General features: G+C 40.3%; 1 protein-coding gene across 3 annotated transcripts in view; it reads left to right on the top strand.

Moving 5' to 3' along the window:
* LOC129334349 (transducin-like enhancer protein 4) overlaps positions 1–22,840 on the top strand; it is a 163,601-nt gene that overhangs the window by 127,571 nt on the left and 13,190 nt on the right. For all 3 annotated transcript variants that reach the window (XM_054986408.1, XM_054986407.1, XM_054986406.1), the window contains 6 exons: positions 16,414–16,533; positions 16,834–16,887; positions 17,214–17,366; positions 18,968–19,100; positions 20,542–20,735; positions 21,738–21,814. In XM_054986408.1, coding sequence (XP_054842383.1) covers positions 16,414–16,533; positions 16,834–16,887; positions 17,214–17,366; positions 18,968–19,100; positions 20,542–20,735; positions 21,738–21,814 — 731 coding nt within the window. The remainder of the gene's footprint in view (positions 1–16,413; positions 16,534–16,833; positions 16,888–17,213; positions 17,367–18,967; positions 19,101–20,541; positions 20,736–21,737; positions 21,815–22,840) is intronic.

The raw sequence follows: 22,840 nt of genomic DNA, 5'->3' as shown, positions 1-22,840 counted from the left end.
TTGACACTGGTAGGTCGTGGTTCCTGGCTGAATAGGTAGCTTGTATCTAGTCTCAATGCTTCAGCTACTACCATGGCACCACTCATGTACTCCCAAGTGCTGACGTGTCACAGTTGTAGAAATCTTAAATTTACATCAGTTGCATATGTTCCTCTTTAAATCTATATTGGAAATCATTTTTGGAAGGGAGGTGCTTAACTTACATTAATAAGAGACATGGCAGAGCTTGTTTAAGAAATATTCCCTGTTTTAGAATACAGGTCAGGACAAGTCTAGGCATGTATATTCAATGGTCATATAAAACCAAGCTCTCTAGAAACTGATATAAATACGACTTATAAAGGAATACACATAGTTTCTACAGATTTAGCATTTCTGTAAGTGTGACAAAATATATGCTTTTTTCATGAAACTGTAATGTATGACTTTGATCCAGAGGCATGAGCAGCCATGTCAGTTATTTATTACTGTAACACATAGAAGAACCCTTTCTGCTGTGATTGTGCCATGATCCATTGGGTGAAAATAGTATCAGTCAATTGAACTTTGTGACAGTAGTCTTTTTTTTTTTTACTGCCTAAGTTTAGTTCTGTCCTCTGTGTCAGGATTTGCCTAATGCGCCTTCCGTTTAACAAATTGGACAGCTGGTACTTCCTCTGAAATATTTGAGGAGCCGTCCTTTAAGCAGTTTACGTGACGAGCCTTGAATAATTCATGCACGACAAATGATTAGACAAGCCCTCGTATATCTGGCTGAATTATTCTGCATGTTTGCTGAAGCAGTAAAGCGGGAGAAGAGCATTTCCTCCTCCAGAGAGTTTTACAGTGGTAGTATTGACCCACCCCTAGTTATTGGGTTTCAGTCTTTTGTTGACATTGTTGTAAATGAAAGCAGCCCGGACAGGCCTTGAGCAGCTGGGGTTGGATAATTGTGAAGGATTCAAGCGCCTCACTGTTACCCCCAGTGTTTGTAGTGGGTTGTTTGCTTTGCCTTGTGTTGAACTGTTGACAAAAGCATTAGATACAAATGGGAACAAATAAAGTGGTGAGGTGCCAGGAGGGCTTGGCAGACATGACGGTTTACAGGCTGACTGAGACGAGGGCTGTCGACACTTATCTGGATGGGAAAGTGTCTAGAAGGTGCCTCAGAATGTTTGTGCTCCTTTTTCCCCCTCTCCCCCCTCCCAGTTTCAATTGCTGTTTGCAAACAAAGGTGTTAATAAAACAAAGAAGAAATGCTTCTGCTGCATCTTAACTCTTCAGTGCTGAATGTTTGTTCTGCTTTAATGGAGTCTCTGCTGTGTGACTGTGGCTGCCATTCTGGGCAAGTTGGGTTCCTGACAAGAAAGGGTTAAGCAGAGACAAGAGGAGAAAAATTAGGGAAGTGAAGGAGGAGTTTGGAGGACTGTGTGTGTGTGAAGGGGGGGCTGCAGGATTAGACTAGTATCCACTGGAATAGTATAGCCAGCAAAATTGAAGTCATTTACTGGAACGCTTTTAATTTGGTTTAAACAAAATGCTCTTTTGTATATTCAAATAGGGAGTAGCTCAGCTGTTGTGAAGCCAGAAAATTAATGGTATTTTTAGCGAAATAGCAAAAAAGCATGTCAACAACATAGCTGTAGATGATAATACTGGCATTTTTATTCATGAGGAATTATCAATGCAGGTTACTGGACAGCATAGTGTGCCTGTGAATGACTGAATATGAGCAAGTGGCTGTCTTCTTTCTGCAAGATGATTTCATTTAAACTCTCTAAAGAGAGGGAAATTTGTTCTCCTCTCGTTTCCTTTCCTGTCCTTACACACTTCATGAAGTCAGCAGGGACTAGCACAGAACCCCTGCAGGATTAGTAAGGGTTTCTCCAGGGACCTGCTGAAAAAGCTCAGAGTGGTAGTCTGTTGGGAAAATCAGTAGACCTGGTGGATTTCAAACAGAAAAAAATAGTGCTTCAGAGAAAGGATATACCAAACACATTTGGTCACACATTCACAACACAAAGGGACTGTCCCCTGAGATTGTTCAGTTTTTTCAGCTGCATCTGTGCCAGACAGCACAGAAACGGCAGGGAGCCTTAGAAATATATGTATGACTTAACTAGGCTAAGTCTAAAGTTTTTAAAGAACGCTTTGGTCGGCTGTTGGATGTTAACCTTAAAAGGCTACATTGTGTAACATGGTGCTTTAAAAGAAAATGTTTGTTGATTCTATAGTGAGGTGTCACTGAGTAGCCTTTCAAGGCTAACATCCAACAGAAAGCCAGTTAAATGTAGTAGTTAAGAGCGGTAAGAGTCTAATATTGAGAACAGGGTTTGATTTCCCACTCCTCCTCTTGAAGCCAGCTGGGTGACCTTGGGTCAGTCACAGCTTCTTTGAGCTCTCTCAGCCGCACCCACCTCACAGGGTGATTGGGCATTAAGTTGTCCTGAAGGGCGGTATATAAGTTGAATGTTGTTGTTAGATTGGTACTATGTCATTCCCTCAAGAATTTCTGTAACCTTAGAGGTGGTTTAATCAAATGCCACATAAATGCTCACAGCTCTTCAGAACAGGGGATGGTAGCACTCTCTGTAGCTTCAGAAATGCAGCATGAATAATTGGTCAGTCCTATCTGTAGCCTTCCCACCACTGCCACATGCATTCATCTTTTCTTTACATTACTAGTTTCTCCCAAGTTTTCCCGTATTTTCATCTATAAACAATCCATAGATTTAATTATGTTCTTCAGTAGCTGCTTTTGAATGCATTGTGGCAGAAGTTTTGTTTCGAAATTGCATACATTCAGAAATATATGCAGGGTGGAGATCATGGCTACTTCTACAATGTATACTCTTAGGACCACCACCTCCTGGCTAAACCAGCTTTAGGCTGGATGTTGAAGTCCTAGCAAGCTGTTGAATTCCCATTCACATGACTCATTGAAGTGTCATTTACTAACCAATATGCTTAATTGATGTTTAACCCTGGGTTCATTGGAAAATTCCACCTGCAAAGTCAAATTCTTGTTTTTGTAAACAGCGCTACTAGAGATGGACAGAAATTCACAACTTCTCTTTGTGTCATCTGGGTGAATATATAGGAGTGAGCCTTCAGAAGATTAACAGATCAACAGGGCCTTCATCTCCCAGTAATTAAACACTGGAATCTTTCTTGCCTTGTAAGCAATACCACCCTTAAATTGCCACTGCAACCCAAAAGCTTCATGAGAAGCATCCCAAACTATGATACATACTGCTCACATCTGAAGATAGATATCTAAGGATGTGGTTTCCTAGACAACCTTGATGAAATGTTAGCTTTCGCAAAGATGTAAACCCACACCAGAGACATTGTTATCTCCATCCCTGCTGGGTAATTTGTACACTGCAATAGTTTGTTTGGAAACATGCCTGTTGTTCCTTAAAATGGTACTTAATGCTAGATTAGAGAACAGAAGCATTTTTCCTCCCTTTGTTTATACCATTTCATTTCTAAGCCATTTAAAATGAAGGGCTTGAACATGTATAGTATTCAAAAACCTTTCAGATGATGTTTTTAAAACAGATAAATTTCAGCATGAAAATGTTAGGAATGGAGCCAAGGAAAGCTCAACTCAGATTGTATAGTTGTAATAATAATAATGTATTATACCCTGTTTCCTTGAAAGTGATTGTAACAGCTGAGTTGACCCTGGTGAATTACATAATTTAAGAGTGTATGCCAGAGCACTATTTTAGAGGGATTACTGTAGTCTGTCTTTAACAAAAACAAAATGAAATATGGATTCTATTATGAAGACTAACAAAAAAAGGCTTCTCCGTGCATCTAAAGATAACTCATTTGAATAGAACAGAAGGTTACGTGTTTGAATATCAGTTATCACACTTAACGCGTTGGCAGAATGTGGGAGAGCTCTAGACAACGAGGCTTGTTTTTCAGCTGCTGTAGCTTGAATTAAAAATTTATTGGCCACTCATTGCTGACATTAAAACACTGCCAGCCAGCCAGTCTTGATCATGCTTTTAACATCTGAAGATTTAATGGTGTGCCCTGTCTCTTACCCAAAATAAAGAAAGAGAAATAAAGCTCCATAACCTAAAAATGTTCAGATGTGTAAGAATCTGTGGCATGTTTTAACAATTGTCAAATGGTTCTTTTGACATTTGCATCTCCTAAGTATGGATGGATTCACCTAAGGCTATCACTTGTGCCCCTCCCATTTTCCCTCAGTCAATGTAAGCAGCTGTTCTTAGATTAATACAGTGTTGCTAGGCACTGGTTATTGGGTAATTTGTCACTCTTGCTAGCCAATCTGAGAGTTGGTTTATGCTTTACAAATTCAGCAGAGATGTTGGCCTAAAAGCCTCTGTAGGCAACTGTTCCCTCAACAATTGTAATGTGTTTTTCTTGCCATCACCAAACTCCACCTCATTTCTAACAGTATCTTAGAAGATTTTTGTATTGGTTTCTACCAGTATTACAAATGAGGAGGCTTCTCTCATACATTCAGAAGCTGTAAAAAGCTAGACTCCGTTTGGTGATGAACTTGTGAAAGATGGTTGTTGTGGGTTTTCCGGGCTGTATTGCCGTGGTCTTGGCATTGTAGTTCCTGACGTTTCGCCAGCAGCTGTGGCTGGCATCTTCAGAGGTGTAGCACCAAAAGACAGAGATCTCTCAGTGTCACCTTGTGAAAGGTTGCCGTCCTAAGTATAATTTGATCTTAAGAGTTGGACTTCTACATCAAAGAAGCACAGATGGTTGCTGTATCCAACCATCTCTGCACAGGTCACAGAATTTTCTTGTGTTCCTCTCCATTCCTGCAGTCCTTTCTGATGCCCAGAAAGATTATTGCTGGAGTTGCAAGATCTATAAGGTTGTCAGGTCCTCTTTTTTCCATCTGCGGCAGACCAGGTAACTTGTCCCTTACCTGTCAACCTGTGACTTAACTACAGTGATCCAAGCAACGGTCATCTCTAGGCTAGATTACTGTAACTCGCTCTACGCAGGGCTGCCTTTGAGCCTGACTCGGAGATTACAGCTGGTACAAAATGCAGCTGTGTGTGTTATTACAAGAGTGCCAAATAAGGTGCATATAACACCATTCTTATGCGAGCTGCATTGGTTGCCAGTGGAGTACCAGATCAGATTCAAGATTCTGGTATTGACCTATAAGGCCCTGTGCGGACTGGTACCAGCGTATCTACGGGACCGTCTCTCCCCATATATTCCCCAGAGGACACTTCAATCAGGGGACAAACAGCTGTTGGTGGTCCCTGGCCCCAAGGAGGCCTGCCTAGCCTCGACTAGAACCAGGGCCTTTTCGGTCCTGGCTCCCACATGGTAGAATGCTCTGTCTGCTGAAATCAGGGCCCAGCAGGACTTACTATCTTTTCGCCGGGCCTGCAAGACCAAGTTGTTCCGCCAGGCATATGGCTGAGGCTGGGCCTCCGCCGGCCTGGAAAAAAGTGGTGTATAAAACCCTCCCTGTGAAGGCTGTCCACCATCTTGTTTTAAATGTGTTGTTTTTAATGAATATGAATTTTTAACTGTATTTTAATTGTATTTTAATATGTTGTTATCCGCCCGGAGTCCGCTTGCGGGGAGGGCAGAATACAAATTTGAAATAAATAAAAATAAATATACAGAGGAATAGCCGTGTGTAGCAGGGACTGGAGTGAGAAGGGACAAAGGGTTGAAATTGCTTCTCTCACAAGGAAGTCTGTTGGTGGGGCCAGTTTCATATCCCTTATCTCTCTCCTCACTGCAGCTTTTCCTCTGTGAGAATTCTGTGACTCCAGGAATAATCTGTTCAGGGGTTAGAAAAATGTCGAAAAATCCATTGTGTCTTTCTTTCATGAATGGTTGAATACATGCCACTGACTTCAGTCTAGCTGCTCTCATGGTTGCCTGGTGCCTGGCATGTGCAGGACATTCTCCTCTGAGTGTGGGATAGAACACGCTGTACATTTGAATGTCTGCTCTAGATGGATGTATGAAAAGTGCTGGCCTCTTGGTGATGAGAGGAGAAAGTTGTCTAGGATTTCGGATCAGTGGCCTGAATTGTGACTCCTGAATAATTTTTCTATAAACTGCCAATGATGTTTCGTTAGCAGTTAACAAATGGACCAGAAGAATGACTAAATTTATTTCTCAAACCCGTATATCCTCCTTTCCTCCATTTTCCTACTACCTGTTATTGTACCATGTACCTTTATTTTCATTCACTTTCTCATGGTGGAAGTCCAGTAACCTTTCCTCCTGAACTTATCCTTCCTCCTTGTGTTGCTGCTGTGGTGCTCAATAACTTGTACCAGTTGTACTTCAGCATGGCTGGTTATGCTGTCTTTCCATTGACCCTTGTAGGTTCAGTACCAGCAAGACCTCGCCCGTGTTACATTCCCTCAGTCAGTGATTGCAGAGGACATTGCAAGTGAAAGGATTAAGTTTAAACATCCACCTGTGTGGCACTAGGCAGCAGCCCTGTCTATTACTTTAAATTCCTGTTAAATGGGCCTTTGTGCACTTGTGTGTCAGGAGAGGTTGGAGACTCAGCAGTCCACGCTGACAGAATTATGCCTCAAAATTGCTGGTATCTTTGACTAACACTGTGTAACCTGATACGTCTTTACAAATGCTATAATGCTTGGTGAGTACATGTGTATTTAACGGCAAGACAATAAAACAAACCTAAGGAAATCTTAGGAAGACCATTCAAGTGAGTTAAATGTTTATATATCACCGTTCTTATAACCATGATTAAGTGTTTACACTTCTAGGTTTTTTTCACATCCCTCTGCCTCATTTTAGGTAAGAATAGTCTAGTTAATTTGATTCATTGTTCAAGAATATACAAAATGGCTTGTCTACCCCCATAATCTTGCAATAAACTGATTTAATCTTTGGAAAGGGGAAATCCATTGTTGAAAGAGGAGAAAAGAAAATTCTACAGGCCAACTGCAAAAAAGGTGACTTCTTGTATACTTGTATTAATATTTTGAGGCCATGGTCCCTTGACAATTCTCTGTAGCACCTACAGTTTTCCCCAGCCCCTCCCCATGGCCTGACAGATCAGGCTCCCACATGCCAAAGACGTTCTTTAGATGCAGAGCTGGAGTCCTGTTTAAAAAATAGCTTGGAATTGCCAGCCAACGCTCTTAAGTAGAGATGGGCATGAACCGGAAAAAAACCCGAACCGTGTGGTTCATTGTTCGTCACATTTCACGAACCACAAACTTTCACGAACCTGCCCCGGTTTGTGAACCGGTTTGTTTGGTTCGTGAAAACGTCACATCCAGGTCAGCAAATCGTCACAGCAGAAGGTCTGCAGGAAGTCCATCTCCTGTTGCCTAGGAAACCAATTGATTGGTGCCAGGCTGTCTGCAGTGATGAACCAAAAAAACGAACCAGCCCAAAGTTCGTGGCGGTTCATCAGAAACGGGCTCTGACGAACCGCTGGTTTGTGAACCATGAGCCAGCCCAGTTCGTCAAGAACTTTGGTTCGTATTTCGGTTCGTGCCTGTCCCTCCTCTTAAGTAGTGCTCAACCCTGTGTTGTTTAGGCATGGTTTTTTCTAAAGTTTTGCCTACAGGACAGGGAATGGAACATTATTTAAGAAGCTACACTGGCAGCTCCAACTCTGCCTCTTAGGGTTTTTGGCACAGGCAGGAGCCAGCTGATCCAGCAGTTTCCATGTCTATGTCAGAAGCTTTGCCTAATAGGTAAGATTGGAGTATTAAGAAGCCAGATAGAATAGATGAATAGGGATCGACATGCAGAGTGATCAAGACAGAGGCAAAAGGTAATTACATTGGTCCTGGACAGACACTGTACCACGAGTAGAAAATACTAAACAATAAATAAAGGGTTACGTTCATGTACCTACCCCTCCTTTCCACTGAAAACGTCCTCTTGATGACACTTTCCTTTTAAAAACCATAGTAGGACTTTGTTATATGTTTGCAGTCTTAATAGGTACTTTGCTTCTATGATTGCATCAGATATGCTGTTGCCATTCACCAGTCTTTTTTTTCTTTTTTGCCTAGTTGTTGCTGCTTGCTATGCAAGCAAAATGGGCACTGTCTGAAAGTGTCTAAAGCATCTTTTCCAACTGCCAAGGGGGAAACTGTCAAAAGAGTGAAAAAGAGGGAAGACAGAAAAAGGATTGTTACTCTTGCCAAGCCATTCATTTAAAAAAGTTTTCAAAAACTGCTCTTGACTATGATCTCCATGCGTTTAATGCTACTAGAATGACACAACTTGGGTTAAAGTAACTATGCTAACCAGTGCTGGAAACCTGTCTGTTGCAAAGTTGTGCATAACCATCTAAAGTACTTCAGAAAAATAATCAAATAAAAAAACTGCCCAAGCGTTATGTGTAAACTGGAACAAGGCTCATATACATGGGTCAGACTGTCTGGACCTGAAGTGGGAAAAATTGTTCTGAAACCTTAAAGCAGGGATACTTAAGTCTAGCTCACACAAATAATAGATGAGGGGGGTGGGTGAGTGAAACCCCAGAGTAAAAGTTCCAAACAACAAGAGGCATGTTTGCAAGACTTATTTATTTTATTCTTTACTCATATGTAGTCAAAAGGTGGTATATGATATTGTTTATGAAGTAAATTCCAGTAAACGTATGTGTCTCCTCTCCTTTTTGAGCTGGCTCCAAGATCAAAAGAAACTTCGTTAAAGCTTCTACTAAGCATATTGGGCTGCTTTATTCTGGACTTATTTTTTCCTCTGTTTGGGGAACCATATTTATTTTCCCACTCTTCCAGCAGGTTGGTGTACCTTATTCTTCCCCCTCCATTTTGTCCCACCTTAACTTTGCGAGGCAGATTAGGCTGAGAGAGGGTGAGTGCCCCAGTGTCACCCCGCGAGGCTTCATGACAGAGTAGGTGTTGGTGTTTGGGTCTCCCATTTTTTAATCTAACACTTTATCCAGTGTACCATACACTAATACCTAGCCCAAATAATAATGGGCAAATATCTTTTATACAGAAGAATACATGACTTGTTAGGTCCTTACTTACCATTTTTTCTATTATGTAATGCTGCTATTAATGCCATTTTGACAGTGACTTCCTTTATGTGGGCTCCTTATTTTTTAAAAGCAAAATTCCTCTCTTTTTATTTCATAATTCTTTGACTTCACTATTAACCATATGTATACTATGCTATGTTTAAGGACATTGTTAATTAACTTCATTTAATCAGCAATTAGTGAAGTTAATTAGTGAGTAAAATGCAATAAAAACATCAAACACTGCCTTCCATTAAAAAGAAATGATCAGAGTCTTGGATTACTAACATCAATCTAATTATCTGAGAAGGCCCACGTGATGGGAAGCAGTTTCAGCTTTAATTTTGCAAAGTTCACTGTTAGCATTTGTTACCCAAAAACCCCTTGTTGGCTAACCCAGTTAAAGTTGTTTCAAAGCATAAAAGGAACATCATATGTACTAGATTGTACTTATTTGCACTGAGTGGCCAGGAACAAGGTGGACTTGAGGACAGGTGCTGAAATTGGGTGAGATGTATAGAGGTGCCCATGTGACGTTAGATGTACTGAATTATCACACCCAAGTGACTCATAATCTTCTGTATAGCACCCCTCCAGAATTCCTTCTGCATGGAAAGGAGTCTTCATTTCACTCGAGTATCCTGCAGGTGCAAAGTCAGCCAAGTAGCTTTCTTCTAAGGTCATTTTCCTGTTGTGCGTAATTTATTCATTTTTATTGTTTCTTTTGTACTTTGAGCAGACTTTATAACTGCAATAATGTCATTCAGATAATTGTATTATAATTGACCTTAGCACTGAGCATCCTTGGCTTTTACTGTGGCGTGCTTAATACCTTAGGATGGTCAATTATCTCATAATTCCCACTTTGTTGGGAATTATTGTTTTAATTATGACTCTCTAAATGTATCATTGTCCCCGTGTTGTACAGTTTCACAAGGGTATGATCACATTTTGCAAAGGTTTCTAAAGGGTTTTTTTTTGCCTTATTGCGTGGGAGGGTTCTGGGTCATCTTTAGTTATTATTTCTACTGCTGATTTCATTGAGTTACTTTTTCATCTCTGCCCATCTGGGGGTCAGAAATTTAAGATGCTGTGTCAGATGACTAAACAGCAGCATAGCTTAGGAAAGGCCAGCTTGCTTCTGCTTGTTCTTCACTTCATTGCTTTTTTCCCCCTTGTTGTGTTTTGTGCCACACATACTAATGTAAGTAATCTTCAATGGCTATTTGGGGTTGAAGGGTAATAATAATTCATGCCTTGTTGAAGTCATGTGAAGTACTAATTACTCCAAGCAGACAGCACACTGATTCTGCCCTCTTGCTGGCCAGATATTTATGGCTTTGTAAGATGGTTTCTATTACCTTCTTTATGATCAGTTAATTTGTGCATGGTCAGGGAAGATATTTCAGGCCATGTCTAACACCTATTTCCAACAGTGATTGTCACCATACAAAATGATAGAGGAATTAAGCCAGCTTTCTATCATACATTGGTCTGGTAGATAATGTTTCATAGAATCTCTTTTCATCTCTCCCAGCACGGTTACACCAGTTAGGGTGAAGGAGAACATTTCTATCTGCATGTTGAGCATGCCGTACATCTGAGGCATCTCATAATTTGTGCCATATTGGCTATAAAACTGTTCCAAACATGATGCTGGATGGATGGAAGTCTTTATATGAATATTGAATGGTACAGAAAAGCAGCTGTGGAGAGATGGTTACTGTACTGGTCAAATCTTGGTTTGCCAACAAACCGATTAGAAATATGTATGCCAGCAAATAATGGCTGACTTGGTATGTGTTTATAAAAATGTAGGTATAATGTACTGTAGTACTTTTAGCCATAAGCACAAAACCCCAAATCTTATGTGTAGGAAATGAAGAAAATGGTTGGCTCTGAATCTGGGAAACCTGTGCTTGAATTTCTCTTAAGCTTATTGGGTGATCTTGAAGGAATTGGTGCCTTTAATGTATACAGTGTTCTACAGTTAATGAAAATGGTAAGTAAGAGTATTCAGGCAAACTCATAATCCAGGTAAATTATGTATTATGTGGCAGCATCATATTGTAAATGTCCCCGTCAGTCGTTTTGGTCAGATGAAATAGAAGAACTCATGATGTGAGTTTCAGCTGTTCTAAAATAACAAAAGCCTAACTAAGAGGATTCTAGTCCCCCTTGGCAGGTGTAACATCTAGATTGGATTTTAGCTAGCTTTCCAACTGTCTGTTGAAGATTTGTTCTAACTCGAAAGTTTATATACTTCTATACCAATAGGCACTGATTCATTAAAAGATACAACCTTAACAATTTTACAGTCATGTTTTTCTCAGTGTTCTGTGCCTACCTTGCCGTTTTTCCTTTCCTGTTCCAGGATGAGTTCAAGAAACAGAATTGTCAGGTTGCAAGGGGCCTGGGAAGGGTTGGATGAGACGGTTCTAATAGTTGCTTGGTAGGATACAGATCTGCTGCTTGTTTAATTGCTGAAACCTTGACAGACTGCTCAGGTTCATGGTCTTTAGCCTTTCCAGACGTGGGAGACATTGAGTAAATTTTGGCATCCTGTCCAGCTTCTAAGGCTAGACATTTGCTGATTCCACACACGTTGGATAATGCACTTCTAATCCTCTTTAGAGACCATTTGGAACTGAATTTTTCGTGTGAAACAAAAAATCCGCTTCTAAATGATTGTTAAAGTACATTGAAAGTGCATTATCCAACGTGTATGAAATCAGCCAGTGTCTTTTGCTCATTTACATACTTTCCTTAAACCCATTTGATATGGAGACTAATGAATGCATATTTGTGTACAGGGACATATAGACATATATAAGCATGAACTAACCAATAACACTAGAACTGTCACAACTATTTGTGACTGAGGACTATGCTTACATTTTTGCAAATTGTTGCAGGCATGCCTTCGTAAAGAAATGTTGCCCCCCCAAGCAAGATAGATCACATAACTGATAGAAATACCCTTCTTGGCCATGGTTATCTTTACTAAGACTTGGTATGAATGCAAAATAATTGACCTTTCAGGTCAGTTTGGTTGATGTTGATGTGCCCAAGTCCAGATTCTTGGAGGTTATCATGAATAAATTTAATAACCTGAAGGCAGGAGCTGTAGGTCTCCTGCGCATAGACAACCAACTCACTGAGAGGTGTATGATGTTTGTGCAGAACTGCTCTCCATACTTCATTTTGACATATTTGCATTTTTTGCTTGCATTAAATAATCCACATAACAGCTTTTCTTGAACTCTCTCAGTAAGATGGCTATCTACATGGGGGAACCTCGCAGCTCTTAACCTTCTAGACTTTGACAACTTATTCATGATGGTTTCCAAGAGCTTGGTTGTGGACATGTCTGCAGAACAGTTTGTCATATCCATCCCATAAAGATAAAATTATCTGAGAGCTTTTTCTTTTGGAAATGATGTCCATAATGTCACATGTAACATCTGTGAAAATAATACCATCAATGTATTTGTGTTGCATGTTCAGCAAAATGTCTTTAGCATGTATGTTTGATGAAAATCCTTAATGTGTTGGGTCTCTCACTATAAAAATCCACTTTTTATTTTAAGTAATTTCTGTTTTCATCAGTGGGACTTGCATGCTGTTTCTGGAATATTTATATCTCACAAGTGATTTGCAAACTTCCTTATTTTCAAAAGATTTACAAGGTTTCCCTTGCAGCTAGTAGCCAAAATATCCTTACCCTATCTGCCACTAACCTCTTGCACAACACACAAAAGGCCTTTGACTGTCCCCATATAAGTGACTGTCCATTTCATACTAAAATGTCTTGATCTTGTTGTCATATACCCAAGTGTGCAATTGCATGGAGGAATTAAACTGCGTTTGTTTAAATGAATTGTCCTTTATTATATAAATAGAAGCTTATATGTGTTTTATAATGGTAAACTTGTCATGATGTTGCCCCCAAATCCACAGAGTCATTGTTTGGTGAGAATGCTAAGAACTCCCCTCTCCTTGAATTATAGTTCCTTGAGCTAACTGTGAAACCAGCTGTTTCAAGTGGTAGATGTGATCTTACTCTTCTTTTCTTCTTTGTGTGCATATTACACTCTATATTATACTCTAAAATCAGTGTCAGGTATTACGTTCTATAGCATGGGGGTCAGCTAGATATATAATTACAAGTATGTGTGTACCTGATTATACCCTAGAAAGCAGCTTGGCTGGTAAGCAGTATATGTTGTCCCAGTGTGCAGATCATCCTTTAAAGAGCTAGTCATAATTAGCTTCTTTTTCATGCTAGTGGGGTGCTCTAAATTATAACTTTATTAAGCACCAAAATCAAAGATTAAAAGGGTATTTATGGCACTGAGGCTAACTAGATTGAGAAAAATGAATCCATGTGGTTTTGAATTTATGAAAATAAATACTTTGGTTTAAACCAGTGCAGTGGTTTACTCTTGGCTCTTTAGCCATCATTCTAATTGTCATTCAGTAATTAGTTTTCCCTTTATTGCAGCCAATTACTTTTTTAAAAAAAGATGAGTCATACTGAATTGAATTCAAATTATAATCTGCCTTCTCTTCATTTGTGGAATGAATATAAATAGAGCAGGGGTATTCTTAAGATGCGCATAAGGTTATTTGCATAAATATGTGTGTTAAAAGCTCAAGTTTGTAATAGTATTGGGACATAGGGAAGGAGTCTGTATGAAAGGCACACAATTTCTGATAGCTGAGTTTTGTTGACTTTGTATCGGCCCTGTTCTCTTCTCTGTCTTGAATCCTTCACATAAGTTAAATCCCTGTGTATCACATCATAGAATGACAGAGACAACGAAGCTGTCTCATGGGATGGAAGAACTGGATGCATGGATCTGTTCAATAAAGCATATACTACATTCACATGATGCTGAAATGGTAGCTTTCTACACCTGATCCACATATTCCTGTTTACAGATGTTATTTATTTATTTAGGATAAATCTATGCCGTCTTTTCAGAGTCCTGCTCAATTAAAACAACATCCCAATATTTAAAACAAGCCATTTGATACAAACAGCATAAAAACTATCCATAAAACAGAAACAGACCATTAAAAAGCTGGTAAGATAAAGCTTCTAATTAAAAACTTGGATTAAAAGATGTGTTTTGGCCTGATGCCTAAAAGATAGTAAAGTAGGTGCCAGATGAGCTTCAAGGGGGAAAGAATTCCGGAGACAAGGTGCCATCATGGAAAATGCCTTGTCTCTAGTCAGCACCCACCTCATCTCTGAAGGGGGGGCGCAGAGCAGAGCTTGGGAGGCAAGCTTACCTGGTGGACTGGATAGTATGGGAGGAGATTGTCCTTCAGGTACTTTAGTCCCAGGCCATTTAGGACCTTAAAGGTAAGAGCAGGCACTTTGAATTAAGCTTGTAAACAGATGGATAACCAATGCAGCTCTTTCAGCACGAGGGCGATATGGCTTCCACATTTTGGACCAATTAACAGTTCCAAACTGCTTTCAAAGGCAACCCCACATAGAGTGCATTACAGTAATCTACCTTGGATGTGATCAGAGCATGGATCATTGTGGACAAATTACACTTTTCCAGGAACGGTAGTAGTTAGCAAACAAGCCAGAGCTGATAAAAAGCACTACATACCACAGATGATAACTGAACCTCCAATCATAGGCCAGGATTCTATAGTACCGCCAAGCTACAAACCTATTCTTTCAGCGGGACTGCAACCTCTTCCATGATAGGCTGATTCTGCAGTCTTCAAGAAGCTTTTCCATTGATCCACAGCACCTCATTCTTGTCTGGACTGAGTTTCAGTTTATTGGCCATCATCCGTCCCATTATATTTCCCAGGCACCTATTCAGGACTTCCACAGACCCATCTGGCTTAGCTGTTGGGAGAAGTAGAGCTGGGTTTCATCTGCATATCGGTGGCACTACTCCGGATCACCAGATGACCTCTCCCAGTGGTTTCATTTAGATGTTAATTAGCAAGTGGGGCAGTATGGCACCCTGCAGGACAGTATGTGTACTCCTACAAACTCCATAGAAACCTGCTCCCATACTGTACCAGCAGTGAATCAAGCCCTAGCATGCATGCATGTTCAGAATTGTCATTCCTCTGTTCATTTGACATTTTTTGTGTAAAATAGTACAATGTTAGAGTTCTGTTTTTTATTCTACAATATGTGTGCACAACAATATATTTTTTTCTTTTTTATAAAATCAATGGCTTGGCTCCTAAGCATGGTTATAGATAGTAGTTTGCACTGAGGTACACCATTCTTAAAAGCAGCATCCTTCATCAATTCATTTTACTTGGCTATCTGTCTTTATTTTGGAAGCAAGCGCCATTGAATTCAGTGGCTTTTACGCCAAGTGTGTGTCTGTACCAAACAAGATCAAGCAACAAACCATTCCAATTAAACCATTAAAGTTGTTTTAAGTACTGTTGTTCACTAAACTTTTTTCGTTTTGTCTGATTCACACGTTCAGTAAATTTGCAGAAACATATTAGAATTGCTTTCTTGCTTGAATAAAAACCTAATGCTTGGATAAGCTACTCCATTTCTAGTTTTATTGTGAGATACTGACTTTTCTGCAGCATTCATACATCACAAGGTACTTTGCGTCCAACACATTTTGCAATCTGAAGTAGCAATTCTAGGAAGTGTTTGTGCAGGTCTTTCTAAATGTAGATTCCTCAGTTGCTGGTGGTTCAAGTGGTTGTACCCACCTACCAGCAGATTTACCTTTAAGTAAACACCCAGTTTTCCAGTTCAAACAAAAGGCTAAAGCAGCTATCAGGGAGCAGATCCTTTGGCAGGGAATAAATCTAGTCTGCAGCCTGAAAAGGTAAAATGAAAGCAGGCCACACTTAATATATCTGGTTGTAAGAAAATAGTAAATATATTTGCCAGTACATTTAGCATCCTATTTGCAATGGAAAATGGTGTTCTTACACACCAAGCACATATTGTAATTAAGTTCTGTAGACTAATGCTTGATGTGGTAGGTTGTGCATTCCCTGGTAATTCTTGTTTTGCTCTGTGATTGTAGAAGAAACTGGACAGAGAGAGAGAGAGAGCTTGGGCATAGCTTTGGCTTGTAGATCAGGGGTCTCCAACCTTTTTGAGCCTGTGGGCACATTTGGAATTCTGACCCAGTGTGGTGATTGCAGCAACAATATGGCTGCCACATAACAGTTGCTGCAGGAGATGGAGCCAGCCACAAAATGGCTGCTACAGCTTAACTTCAGTCACACAGTGAAGATCCTTGTGCTTTGAAAGCAGTTTCCGCCAAAGCAATTTTTTTAAACATCAGCAATCAATTCTTCAGTGACCAATCAGAAGCCATGCTTTGTAGAAGTTCCATCTGGCCCCACAACTTTCTAACAGTCACTTCTTCCCCTTTCTCTCATTTCAGAGCTCATCAGTGTCTCCTTCAGCCAGTTTTAGAGCTTCAGAGAAACACAGAAACTCAACAGACTACTCCTCTGACAGTAAAAAACAGAAAACAGAAGAAAAAGAAATAGCAACTCGTTATGTGAGTAAAGCATTTCTGCAAGATGTTTCCAATTTGAATTTAGCTGAATAACTTCAGTAACTAAACAAAGGCTGATTCCGCACACGTTGGATAATGCACTTTAGCAATCGTTTGGAAGTGGATTTTTTGTTTCACACACAAAAAATTCAGTTCCAAATGATCTCTAAAGAGGATTGGAAGTGCATTATCCAATGTGTGCGGAATCAGCTCATGTTAGGAAATCCATGTTCTTAAAGATTCCAAAAACTGGCTTCTTCTGTTATGTTAGGGATGTTTAAACTTTCTTCTTCTTCATTGAAGGACAGCGATGGCGAGAAGAGTGATGACAACTTGGTGGTAGATGTTTCCAATGAGGTTCGTGTTATGCGGCTTTGGGTACCATTGTTTATTGGGCATACAACTTGAATGTTGGGTGCATATGTAGGGTCATATTTGCTGTTAGCGGAAGATTAATTTATGGAAGGAATCGATTGCCTCTCCTGTAGACCCAGTGGCAATGCTATTCCAATTGTCCCTAGGGTGGGGTATGCCTGTAATAACTAATCACTGTTAATGAAGACCATAAAAGAAAGTGCCATGCGTGGATTGCATTGCAAAGACAATACTCAATGGATCTATATGTTTGTCATCAAACCCACAGCAAATAGCATGCCTTGATAATAATTACAATTTGTTTTCAGGATCCTTCCTCTCCACGAGGAAGCCCAGCGCATTCTCCAAGGGAGAATGGCTTGGACAAGACTCGTCTACTCAAGAAAGATGCGCCAATTAGCCCAGCCTCCATAGCATCTTCCAGCAGCACTCCATCCTCCAAATCCAAAGAACTTAGCCTTGTAAGTGATTGTACAATCTGTGTCTATCTTCATATGTTGGTATACACTATTGGGTGTATAAATAGAGAAAATAATGAGATTTGTAGTTGCACTTCTTGATATAAAACTGCTTTTAATACAAAAAGATACAATTGAAACCCAGAATATCTTGGGGTAATAGAGAGGATTTATTCCACTAGCTGTGTCAGAAATGATGTATATACCTTTATTTTGTTTGTGTGTGTTTGTGCACACGTCCGTGTGTGCTTACATAAGGAAGCTTGCCATTCTGTGGATAAATAAGAGCACACAAGGGTTCTTGGGGTTTTTTTTATTATGGCAGTTTACAGTAAATTCAGCTACCTGGGCTATGTTCAACTACAATTGCTTTCTATCTGAAAATAATCTGTCATTTACAAGCACCTTTCTGGACTTGCATAACTAGTCACAGTTCAGAGAAGGACTGCTTGCATGCCCAGAGAGGTGTTAGCTCTCTTCTTTTGTGACTGTAGTTCATCATCTTTATGAACTGAAAGTGCTATAGTTCTTTCATACTCTTCTCTGTAGGATGTTTGTATTTCGTATGCCATTAATTAGAGGGTGGAAGAAACCAAAAGTAAGTTTAGCATTAAAAATAGTAGTCCTTAGAGAAAAATTTCCAATTCATCCACAAGCCCTTAAAAGTGGTGAGAATAATCTCCTAAAGAGAGTAGCCATCTACTTTAGATAATCTTTGTTATCTGAACCTCAGCTATCTAAAATTCCTATGCTAAACTCAAGATTCACACAACATGCGCTCAGTAGGTCCTAACTAGGGAAGCCAAAATGTACTTTATTTTATTTTTTTGATAAGGAAAGGAAACAGTCGCTTGACTCCAAAGTTTAGAAATGTGATAGCTGATCTGAAATCCTTTCTTAGATCATTGTTACAGGGTATCTTTTGAGCTTGTTTGGTTTTTCATATTCAAAACGTTAAAAGCTTTGTGGGGATTGGTTTGGATTGTGGCCCTGTAAGAAAAGAAGGTTTTAAGTCTTTTCCCCCTGTGTAATTTTTGAAATTAACTTGTCCCCCATGCTGTTACAGTTCTCAAAGGACACAAGACAGCCCAATGATTGGCTAGTGTGTCCTTTTTTTCTTCTTCTTCTTTGAGGGCTAATAACGGTTCTGGGGGTGGGGGGAGAAGTGTGTCATTTAAAAACTCATGAAGGTGTCATTTAAAAACTCCCTCCTCTACCCCATTTAGCCCCAGTATAAATAGGTCACCAGAACAGATTGTAAAAATGTTGGGAGCATCCTGTTACAGATCTCCCAGAGCATTCTTATTTGGCTCTCAGTATGTGCAAGAATATCTCAATTAGTATCTTTTCTACATTTGTTTCAATGACCCACAGTAAAATAGGATTTGAATACCGGTTACACCATGGTAAGTACCATATGTCCATTTCTTACAGTGGAGTCTACTGGGCTACACTTGTACAATTCCTATTTAAATGAAAGAAACTTCTGCAAGTTGCCTTCAGTTGTCACCAGATGATGGTACAAGACAGGCAACTCTCATGTATGATGGCTGCCAATTGAGTGATCATGAAAATAAAGGGTTTTTTTTCTCTTTCCATTTTAGAATGAGAAATCTACCACCCCGGTTTCTAAATCGAGTACTCCCACTCCACGGACTGATGCTCCTACTCCAGGCAGTAACTCTACACCTGGACTGAGGCCAGTACCTGGCAAGCCACCAGGAGTTGACCCATTAGGTTAGTAGCAATTGGATGCCTGGGAGGGGGCTTTAAAGTAGGGCGCTGCTATGCTGTCCTCTGAAAGCCACTTAGCCCTTAAAGGATGCAGTATCGGGGTTTGGATCTTGGTCAGATATCACCTCTGTTTTAGGCTAGCTAGATGATCTTGGGCAAGTCACTACCTCTCAGCCACTGTGGAGTAGAATCACCTTTCCCCTCCCACAGCAGCCCCAAATTCTACTTCTGAGGAACAAAAAACCCCCATAGGAATAGCATGGGGGCAGAGGGCGGGCAGAGTTCTTCAGAGGGAGTGGGAACTGGAAAAAATCATCCACTTACATCCATGGATATCTTCTGGTTGATCTAAACCTATACCACCATGCTGTTTGTGTTCATTTAAATAATCTCTAATAGAAGCAAGAAACTATTAGAGCTGACCATTCTAGGTAGTGCACTTTTCCTGTGCAGTATGCTTTACTAGCTACATTACATTCATCTTCACCACAGCTTCATGAGATGAACCAAGAAGTCACACTCTACAGACAGAAATCCTTTCCACCCTTGGAAATTACCAGTGGATCCAAGCCACAGTTTTTCCTGGACTGTTCCAGTTCAGATTGCCAATGAACTTCCTCATTTGAATACTCCACAGTATAAAGAAAAAATCTCTACACAAGGACATTCTATGTGTAATGAATTTGTAACATTTATTTCTTAACATGGGCAGCATTCTAACACAATTTCCCATAAAGGATCTGAAATAGTATCATTGAGGTGCAGCTGTCAGTTGAAGTATATTGTGTACATATGTGCCTTTAAGTCACAACCAACTTTTGTCAACCCCAGCAAGGGGCTTTTACGGTGAATGAGAAGCTGAGGTGGTTTGACACTGCCTTCCTCTGCAGAGTGCTCCTAGGTGGTCCCCCATCCAAGTCCCATCCCTGGTTATCTTCTGAGATCTGATGAGATCAGGTTATATGAGGCAGCCTTCCCTCCCACAAGTATAAATAACAGTGTTATTTATTGAAACTGATGATTTGCCCTGTCTCCATTCTCCAAACCTTATTGGTTAAGTTGTTGTGGGTTTTCCGGGCTGTATTGCCGTGGTCTTGGCATTGTAGTTCCTGACGTTTCGCCAGCAGCTGTGGCTGGCATCTTCAGAGGCGTAGCACCAAAAGACAGAGATCTCTCAGTGTCACAGTGTCACTCTCTCTCAGTGTCTCTCTCTCACACACTGTGACACTGAGAGATCTCTGTCTTTTGGTGCTACACCTCTGAAGATGCCAGCCACAGCTGCTGGCGAAACGTCAGGAACTACAATGCCAAGACCACGGCAATATAGCCCGGAAAACCCACAACAACCATCATTCTCCAGCCGTGAAAGCCTTCAACAATACATCTTATTGGTTAAATTCCTTGTTTAGCATTTTTTTAAACTCTCCTTTCCCTTCCTTTATAGCTTCAGGCCTTAGAACACCCATGGCAGTACCTTGTCCTTACCCTGCCCCCTTTGGCATAGTACCACATGCTGGAATGAACGGAGAGCTGACCAGTCCTGGAGCAGCATACGCTGGCCTGCATAACATCTCTCCTCAAATGAGTGCAGCAGCTGCTGCTGCTGCAGCAGCCGCAGCCTATGGGAGATCTCCTGTGGTAAGTGATCATGTACTCTTGCTCTCATTTTTAACGGGGCAGGTCTTATTTCAATAATCAGTGTGAGGCAGGCCTAACTAAGAGCAAGAAATGTTTTAGTGGAGATATTGTCATCCCCTCGAGTCATTCTAGTAAGTGCCATGAACTCAGTTCTGAAACTATGGTTTTATGAAGAATGTGACTATTGGTGTAGAAAGCTTCACACCCTGCTTACCAGTGAGATGTATCGGAGAGGGATCCTTAGGAGAAAACCAGAGTCAATCCCAAAGTCCTGTTGCTGTAGCTGCTGTCTTTCATTTAAGTTGACAACTGGTGGGTCATCTTTACTGGTATTCAAGGAAGATTTGGCCCTTGGACCTCTGATTCTTACTCTGCTCAATAGAGGCAACCCACATAAAGAGAGACATATTCATTGTAGTTCCTGAATGGGAGCACCACAGTGAAAAAGCATTTTCAGTTGTTTTTTACATATGGGCCATGATGTAAGAATCGCTCTTTGGCTAGATTCTTTTTCACTTTTTAAATCCTCCAAGTCCTCTTTCCATTTGGATACTTTAAATATGAGGTGATCTTATGATTTCACATTCCTTTGCCTGCTCCCAGATTGAATTTAAAAAATAGGTATTGCCAGATATGCTTTATGTTAACTTCTACTATGAGAGATTTGAGCAGTTGTATGTGTTGAACCAGGTTCCCTTATAAGGAGGTACATCTCCCATAGGCAATGTACTTCTGAATTTCAAATGCTTGGGACATACAAGAGGGGTAGGGTTCATCTTCTGCATGCAGGCTTTTGAGAGGAAAAGGGCTGAGCGCTGTTGGAAGCAGGATGTTTTGACTAGCTAGATACCTCAGCAGGGCCCTTTTTATGTTCTTATATTTGGGGAGGGGATTAAAATTTGCAAGCCCCAAATTTAAGAGGAGCAGGTAGAAATATTAGCATTTGCCTTTAATGCCTTTAATGCTGTGAACCTTCTTTGTTCTGTTGCGGGAAAACTTCAGGTTGGTTTTGATCCACATCATCATATGCGAGTCCCAGGCATCCCTCCGAACCTGACAGGCATCCCTGGAGGAAAACCGTGAGTGTTAGACGTACCAGGTCTATCATATTATTAAGCTTTGTTCCTTTAGCTTCCTCTGCAAGACTGAATTCCATATGTGGCAGAGGGTGGTTAATCCTTGTTTTAATCTTAAAAGCCTATTTGGCAGTTTTTCCCATAGGTGAATGTTCGCCAAGGGTATCAGATGCTGTGGATAAAAGAGGGCATGGGGAAGGGGTTATACTCCTGTACTTGGACGTGCTGGACTAAGGTAGCACAACTTGGCGCAGAAATGTAAATGGCGAAGAGTTCTTTTTTGTGCTTGTCTTCTATATTGAGTCTCCCAGTTTAAAAATAATTCCTTTGTGAGCAAAACAAGCCCAGCAATCAATTGAAGACTTACTGGAGAGCATTGTGAGAAGATAGGAACACTGAAATGTTCTGTTTGATTGAAAATACTGAAAAGAATTACGTATCGTAATATACAAATATATCGTTGATAGAGCTGACTGGAAAAGGTGACATACTGTTACAAACTTGAATCACTGGGAGCAAGGAGGAAAGGAATTACAAAACAAGTTTTCACTCTTGTTTCTCTTTAGGTGAAAAGAAAATGACACAGTAATCCAGGACATTAGTTTGTATATTTCTGACGCTTCCCTTTTGAAAGTAAAGTCAGTAAAGTCACAGAGCTGCTGAGAATAGTTAACTATTATGAGGCAGAATACTAACTCCTCGCCTTTCTATACATTTTGAACTTTTGCTTTGTTGTATTTGTAAGTTTCCATCTCAGAAGCATGGAAGTTGGAGTAATTACAATAGAGTTCTTATACCCCTAATGGTTAAGTAGAATTTTTGGTAGGGCAGGGGAGAGAAGGCAGTTCTACAACTATTACACCTACTATTATTCACAGCTATTGCAAAAATACAAAGAGGTCTGAAGAGGATCCAAATGAAGAATGGCCTTCAAGGCTATCAGCTAGAGCCTCTTTACTGTTCTCTGGCATTGTTTCATACAATTCAGTGGAAGTAGGCCAATTTACCTTTTACAGTTTGGCCTTGCCT

This window comes from Eublepharis macularius, chromosome 8 (assembly GCF_028583425.1).
Source record: "Eublepharis macularius isolate TG4126 chromosome 8, MPM_Emac_v1.0, whole genome shotgun sequence".
Lineage (NCBI taxonomy): Eukaryota > Metazoa > Chordata > Lepidosauria > Squamata > Eublepharidae > Eublepharis > Eublepharis macularius.
Note: the sequence above shows the minus strand (reverse complement) of the source record. Positions and strands in the feature narration are given on the sequence as shown.